Raw genomic sequence first — 7792 nt, forward strand, 5'->3', positions numbered from 1 at the left:
TGTAACATTCAAATGAACTAACAGCACAAAATGAAAAATAAGTTGAATTATAGAAACATACGCAAAAACACTGTCTTCATTTTCTTTAGATAGGATGTTGATTGGTATGATGAGGTTACATTAATATATTAAACTTACTGTATTAGTATCTAATGCAAAGCAGCAAGGAAAGCTAAAGAGTTAGCACAGCCTCATTGTCATGTGGCAAAGAATTTACAGAGGGTGACACGGCAAGTTATAATATTTTACCATTGAATAAATAACAGTAAGAGGGAAACTGAAAATGTTGGAACCCAGTGGTAAATCAAAACGCATATAAAAAATGTTTTTTTAAATCTAAATTTCCAACTGAGAAAAGCACCACTGATTTATTTTTTAACTTCCACTTTTGACATAGGTATTTATTACCAGATCTTATAATGCATCTACTTACTAAATGTTTATTTAGTTCGTAAGTTATTAAATGGATCTGATTAAAAATATTTACATTTTGTGCTTTAACAATTGAACTTGAAGACTGAATATATGAACAACAATTTACAAAAAAAGCATTCCTCTATTGTCTAGTTAATTTAAACAATTTCCTTTTGAAAATGTCTTTTCTCTTGGTACAATACTCAAAATGCTTTTATATGAGAAAAAATGTAATCTAAGAGAAAATTAATTTACTTTCAAAATTGTTACATTTAATTTCTATGGTCTAAGACAGTTCAAAATACGCTAACATAAACAACAATCTCCAAAATCCAAAAACTAGAGTGCTAAAATTAAAATGAAAAATCTGAGCTGCTCCATAGACATTGATTTGGCAAAGATGTTCTCGATGAAGGTGAAGCTCATGGTGAGTATGTGGGTATATTTTCTGCTCCAGACTTGAAAACACTACAAACAAAATAAAGCTAAATTGGGTATAAAAAAGAAAACAGACATTCTGTGACTCTTCATTGTCTATGGAGCAGCACCAGACTTTATACTTGATGGCATCACAAGTTTAAGACTAACTTCTCTGGTTTCTGGTGTTGAGAAACAAAAACCCATGTTCACAAATATTGATTAAACCTTCCTTGGCAATGGAAATAACACACTGAAATTCTTTATTAAGGTGGCGTTCCTACAGCTGCTACTACCACCTACAGTGTTTAAACCACCCAGCACCCTTACCCTTCCTCGGGGACAGCTTGTGCCACTGTGCGACACTCCCTGGGTGTGTGGATGACCTCAATATCATCTGGGGGAAACTCAATCAGATCTCTCAGTGGACCTGACTCAACGATGGGAGGGTGAGTGATGAGGTACTCCTCAAAGTCCACTGGCTCCACCGCCTCTGTGAGTGGAACCTGGTGGGTGATGGGAGAGAGAGATCAGAGGGATGGGAAAAGTTAATTAGCTGTGAAAACATAGTCAGCTATTCAGTTCTCCTGTCTGCACTTCTTCTTGTTTTTTATTGTACATAAATGTCTTGGTAAAGTCTTAAAGTCTCCAGTTTAAGGCTTTAGGGGATTGATTCCTGAAATAACCTCTGAGGAAAGTAGCAGAGTTACGGGTTATTAGTCATTCTATGGATCTGCACCACGTACAGCACCAACAGGTCCAAAAATATGAGGTAATTCCTGTTATTTCTGTTGAGGGAGCAGTTTTGCTTTATGGATCATCTTTAATTCCAGATAGGAAAATCACTTCTAAGAAAGATGCATGTATGATTTTGGGCAAATGCTTTAAAATGCCTTGAAGCTGATACAAGTAACCAGATTAGTAAGTGTGCTACTTCAAGCTTAGACTTATGGTTTCAGGGGTCTTACTCTGCTTCTAAAATGATGAACCCAGAGGGAATCTTTGTTTCAGCAGGTTCAGCTGAAGTGTGACTGTGTGTGTGTGTGTGTGTGTGTGTGTGTGTGTTTGTCTCTCTCTCTGCCTGCTGAGGAATTTGAACACAAATACTTCTCACAGTTTAATTAAAAGCCAACTGTAGCCTAATTAAGGAGGAGAGAGGGACTATTTGCTGGTGTTGTGGCTCAAAGCAACTGAGGGGCAATTGGCACAAACCCTTTAACAAGCATACTGTGTGACCTCATATATTGTTAACATTACAAACACTGCAGCAGAGTCTAGATGTGGTGAACACAACAATGGTTATCTTTCATGGTATTTAGCATGACATAAACAACAGTATTGCAGTCATTCAAATATCCAGTAAATGTCATCCTTTTCTTAGGTTGTAATATTGTGGTACATTTAGACCAATGTCAGCAGATATTCCTATTGGTAAAATACAGCACTTGCTTCATGGCCCAAGCTGATACAACAAAAGGAACCAAGCAGCTAACTAGATAAATCAATGTTTGATGATACACGTCTAACATTGAACCTACATCTCAAATGTATACGTAGGGTTGCATTCAACATCATGGACGGTGCAGAAAGCAGCACACAGGCCAGTGAAAACCTGGTGCAGACTACATTTTGAATGATGTTCAAGTGCGGCTTGGGCAGAGACGGACGGTATTTTCTGCTGGCTCGTCATTGTATCGCGCCAGCAAAGGGGCTAAAATTAGCGACTCCACCCGGGTGTTGTATTTCCAGCAATGCCAATGGAAGTCAATCAGTGCAGGAGCTGACAAATGACTGTGACTACTGCAGAATTACTGGACCTTGGAGTAAATACTGATTGTAACCTTTCCCATTAAATAAAAAAGCCAAATGTTAGGGAGTGTTAAGGGGGATATTTTGTGCAGTGTGACAATGGCTTCTTGTTAAAGTTTAATTAAAAACTGCACTATATAGTTGCACTTGGAACAACAGCAGTGAGAGTTGATAAAATGTTAATAATGATAAAATGCAGACGCCATATATATCATTTAGCTGAGCACATTGTTTTCCTACCAGCCCAGTAAGTGATTTCTTTATACCAAAACACATTCGGGCAGAGAGTTCACCAGCTTGTGTGTTTGTTTTCCCAACAAAGCAGACACCAGAATTGCACTCATGCAAATGTGAAAAATCAACAGCATCTCAACTATTGACAGAACAGACACTGTTATTGTAATTTAGGCTGACGATTTTTCAGAAAGTGCAGTAGCAGCAGCTGTCACACTCATTTGATGATTGAGTACAGGATGTCAATATGAAGCTCTGGCCTTTCATTGGTATTCGAAATTACTTACTGTGTTGCTTGTTGCAGTCCCAACATTGAGGTTTTTGAAAAGTTGTGGAGAGCCCCCATACTGGCCAGCGATCTGCTTCCTGACCTCTGCTGCCACAGTCCTGCAAACCCATAAGACATAGGTGGAGGGAGGAAAAGAGTGAATGAATCCATCTTAGAAATCTTTGTGATAATCTACAAACTAGATACTGTTGGCTTGATTTGGGATTATATTTAGGGCTGATATTAACAACAATACATAGTAAAACAATATTTGGCCATAATGATAATGGGATTAGAACACAGGTGATTCTGTAATACACATGCTGAAAGACATCAATCCTGCATGCAATCTTGTACGCAACATCCCGATACCAGTAACTGAGGAGGAAAATAAAACTGGCTAAATTAAGCAATATGCAATTATAAAGGGAGGGGGGCGGTCTGCATAGCCTGATAGTTAAAGCACATCCCACATAACCTCAACATCCAGCTGAGCATGTGGTACCCCTCTATTACAATAATTCCTGTCTAACTCTCTACACTGTTGATTATCAAATTAAGGTGAAACGCCAACAAAAAAATTCTAAAAAGGTTCAGATGGCAAATGTGTGCACTAAAAGACAGAGGCAGACCTGTGGAACTATCAAAAAAAGAAAAGCAACTCTGGTGCCACATTTTACCAGTACCACTAGATACATTACTACAGTTGTTCGAGTCAAATCATCTTATTTGTGCAGCCCAATATCATAAATCACAAATTTGCATTGAGGGGATTTACAATTAATGAAGAATACAAAATCATTTACGATATTCTTCCCAACCCTATGGCTGAGAACACAGTCGATTCCGGGAGGACGCAGGGGACACGCCCACCTCAATACTTAGAACTTGCTTTTGTCCCCCAGCAATTAAAACTTGAAAGTAGTGGAGGACTTTTATTTTGATGAAATTAGAGAGATTTGCCCCATATATATTGTCGCAAAAAAGGCACAAATTGCTGCAGGAAAAAAATCAACATAATGCAGGAAATGAAGTGTTTGACTTTTTCGTTGGGGTGGACCCCAACCAGCTTTTTCACCACAATGTCAACACAAAAAGCACACCCTTGGCTGAGATTAAACATAAAACTAAAACTATCTAAAACTGGTCAAAGCAAATTTAACCTCATAGTTTAATGAAATACTTTACGCCCCAAGAATAAGCTATATTTAATTTTCTAGCAATATTAATTTCGGTATCAAACTGATTTTTCGAGAGCATAAGAAATGGTAATGTTATCACAAAGTGGCTAATATTTTTCAATAATACTATATGGTGAGACATTCCATTAGCATGTCATAGACTCACTGCTATTCAACTTAAAATACATTCAAATATTAGATAAGCTCCTTTATATTGCTGGATTTTGCACATTTCAAAGACGACATTATTGAGCACTTCACCCTTTTAGGATTTTCTCTTTGCATCCCCCAGTCTCCCCTCAGACAGGGTCGTAAATAACACCCAGACAAAGAGGAAAGAAACAAATAAAAAGCTATGGACCCCGATGGTCAGCATAAAGCTCTTGGTGTTCAACTGCTGCTGTTGCTACACACATACACAGGTCCTTTAAATCACTGCAACCACCAAAAGCACTCAGAGACCTTTGCCTTGAACAAAACAACAACGCAGCAAGTAGCCCAAAGTGACACAAACAAATAACAAATTAGAACCAAGGATAAAGGCCAGAAACTGAAGACTCAAGGTGATGATACACAGGTACCACAGAGGCTATTAGGATCCAACAACTGTAATTAACAATTTTTTTTTTTTTTTACAGTTTTCTTCATAATCAACTATCTGACCCATTTTTTCTTTATATCACTCTCCATCCTGAATGCAATATCACAATTACTAGTATGAAGGTTTCTTTAAACTCCAAGCCATGATTACAGTATTGGTGCGCAAGGATTAGGTGTGATCCAGTCTGCAAGGTTGCAAAACCAAAAAAAGTTCAAACAGTGTCTGGTTTCCCTAAAGCCACTATAGTGCTGCGTTCATCACTGTTTCATCAGAAAAAAATACAAGGTTGCAAAATAGAGGATTAAGCTTATCAACTTCAGCAGGAAGGTACAGTGACAGCTGCTCAGTCCAACTTGCCAGCTTAAGATGAACATGATAATGTACAGTAGTAGAGATCCAGTGGCCTCTGCAGTGCAGTGCTGTCACCACTGGAGAAAAGCAAAAGCACTGAACCGACAAACACATTCCACAGTCCTCCCCAATGCCTCTCACCAGACCTTTACTTAGCACTGACTGGTCACTGCACAGGGGTATAACTTGATTAAACAAACAGCCTTTGTGGCTATCTCTTCAAGATGGTCAAAACAATCTCTCCCAGGAACAAAAAATAAACTGGTGGCAACTGAAGATCATAATATAAGCAAGCCATTCAACTGAGACATGTGATTCAAACTTCTGGGCAAAGCCACTAGCAATTTTAGTCAACATGTGACATATGCTAACTCATTTCCATTACCAAAAGTTAGCATGCTTGAACAGGTACAATATTGCCACATTTTCACTGCTGAATAATTAACACTGTGCTAAGTACACACAATCCACTAATCTGAGAGTATGAAAACAGCAAACAGGATTTTAACCTCTGTTGAATCAGGAAAGTTTTACTGTTACGTCAACTGCAAGAATTCATACAGTGGATAAATATCACATAGGCTGAAATGATACAATGCAATCTGATATAACAGCCAACACCTTTGTGAAGGTTATAACGCTCATTTTCTGTTGAAACAGTGTCAGAAAGTCTTTGCTTAATCTCTATGGTACGTTTTTAGGCCATCGTTTGTGCTATTATGACACTACATAATGACATTACATTTTGAAGGTCTCACATGCTCATTTTGAAGTTCATAGTTGTGCTTTGGGTTTCTACTAGAACATGTTCAAAAAACAACATTTTCATCATACTTTCTGCCATACCTGTGTTCACCCTCTATCTGAAACACAAATTTTTTATATACGCTATAAAACACCAACAGGAAATACAAAGGGGCCCATTTAGAAATTTTATGTATATGTAGCCTACAGTTGTGACATCACAAATTCACAGAAACCCCGGCGGCTTGTTTATAGCCACAGTAGCTGAACGCAGACTGCGTGCATTTCTCTCTGGATTGGGCAATTTGATATGTTCGCAGTATATAGCTCCTATGCTTGCTTTACATGAAATAAAACTGACAATTGGGGATTTTTAAGCTGTATCATTGTTTATGTTCATCTGTAAGTTTATTAGCTGACAATCCTATCAGACATTGCTACCTCATTCTGCATGAATAACTTGCTATGATGTGGGGCATGTTCAGTCAACATAAATCAATATGAAACTCTCAATAACTGGATGTGGTTTTAATTAATGAGAACTAAATTCACCCAATGCATATTCCTGCAGTCCTGACACCAACAAAGAAATGATCATGATCATAGAATCCACAACTTAAATTTTGTCCTATAGTTAAACAAACTGAGCTCATAATGCATTTCTACAATTAAAGAGGAAAACATTAAGATCATGTGCATGGCCTTTTTGTAAAAATCTTTTTTTTTTTCATATAGGAAATAAAAACAACAGTGACTGCAGACATTCCCCCATGTAAAAAAAACCCAACTCAGATCATCATGACAATGTCTCAGGAAAGGTGTGAAATCCTATTTCATCCAGTAAGGACGTCTGACATTTGATCAGAGGAAAACTGAACCAAGAGGCAAACAAAACTTATTTTTAGCTCAATCTTACTAGAATGGCTCGTCTGTGAATTAAATGATCCACAATGTCAGTGATTTTAAAATGATTAACGTTATGTTGATAGCTGAGAGACACAAGAGTTCATCTCTACCAGATCTGCAGTATCTATCTATCGCCTGGGATGATGGTATTTGACAGCTAGCACAAAGCCCTTTGTTAAAGAGATTACTTTGATCTGTCTGAGGGGCGGAGAAGAGATTAATACATCGCTATTTGATAGCTGTTGATGGAGGCTTTTGTTTTCAGTCTTGCCGTATTACAATTATCAGCTCTGCTTTGTAAATAGGTTCTTACTTTAAACATAACAAAGTTCAGTCTCATCTCTACCACCTAGCTACCCATCGTTAGCCACTGTAGGCAAGATAGCTAGCTGTCTAAAATTAACGGTTTTCAATTTACAGTAAGTCCATTTCGGTGCGGATAATTCCTGAAAACCTAATTGCTGTTTTGCGGAGATACATTTAATACAACTATATTACGCCTCGCTCCTTTGTTAGCGTTCATGGCTAAAAAATGGACTAGCAGTGTCGCTGTCTGTCTGGGTGGGTCTGAGCATCTTTGCCGACATGGCTAACAAGCGGCTAGCTCGGAGCAGCCAGGCTGCGCTGATGGCTGGGCCTCCTTTGCTGGGTTCCCACAGCGGTGGTCTGAGGGCGACCTACATAAAAGCGACTAAGTGCTCGCTGTGCCTTCGCCGAGCTCTTTTCGGGGTCGCGAGTCTTTTACCTGCTGATTTTTTGGGCGAAGGCGCGGCGTTCAGCCATGGCAGTGGCCGCTGATGTGCTTTAAAATTCCCAGGCAGGCAGGCAGGCAGCAGACAGACTCCGCTTTCCACTCACACACTACGG

The 7792-nt window shown here is 38.7% G+C and overlaps 1 protein-coding gene across 17 annotated transcripts in view; it reads right to left on the reverse strand.

Moving 5' to 3' along the window:
* dock7 (dedicator of cytokinesis 7) overlaps positions 1 to 7792 on the reverse strand; it is a 56656-nt gene extending 48864 nt beyond the window's left edge. For all 17 annotated transcript variants that reach the window (XM_042514664.1, XM_042514637.1, XM_042514617.1 and 14 more), the window contains exons 1-3: positions 7671 to 7792; positions 3162 to 3261; positions 1162 to 1337 (exon numbers count right to left, since the gene is read on the reverse strand). In XM_042514664.1, the coding sequence (XP_042370598.1) occupies positions 1162 to 1337; positions 3162 to 3261; positions 7671 to 7708 (314 nt within the window). In that variant the 5' untranslated portion in view covers positions 7709 to 7792. The remainder of the gene's footprint in view (positions 1 to 1161; positions 1338 to 3161; positions 3262 to 7670) is intronic.

This window comes from Plectropomus leopardus, chromosome 3 (genome assembly GCF_008729295.1).
Source record: "Plectropomus leopardus isolate mb chromosome 3, YSFRI_Pleo_2.0, whole genome shotgun sequence".
NCBI classification, from domain to species: Eukaryota; Metazoa; Chordata; class Actinopteri; order Perciformes; family Serranidae; genus Plectropomus; species Plectropomus leopardus.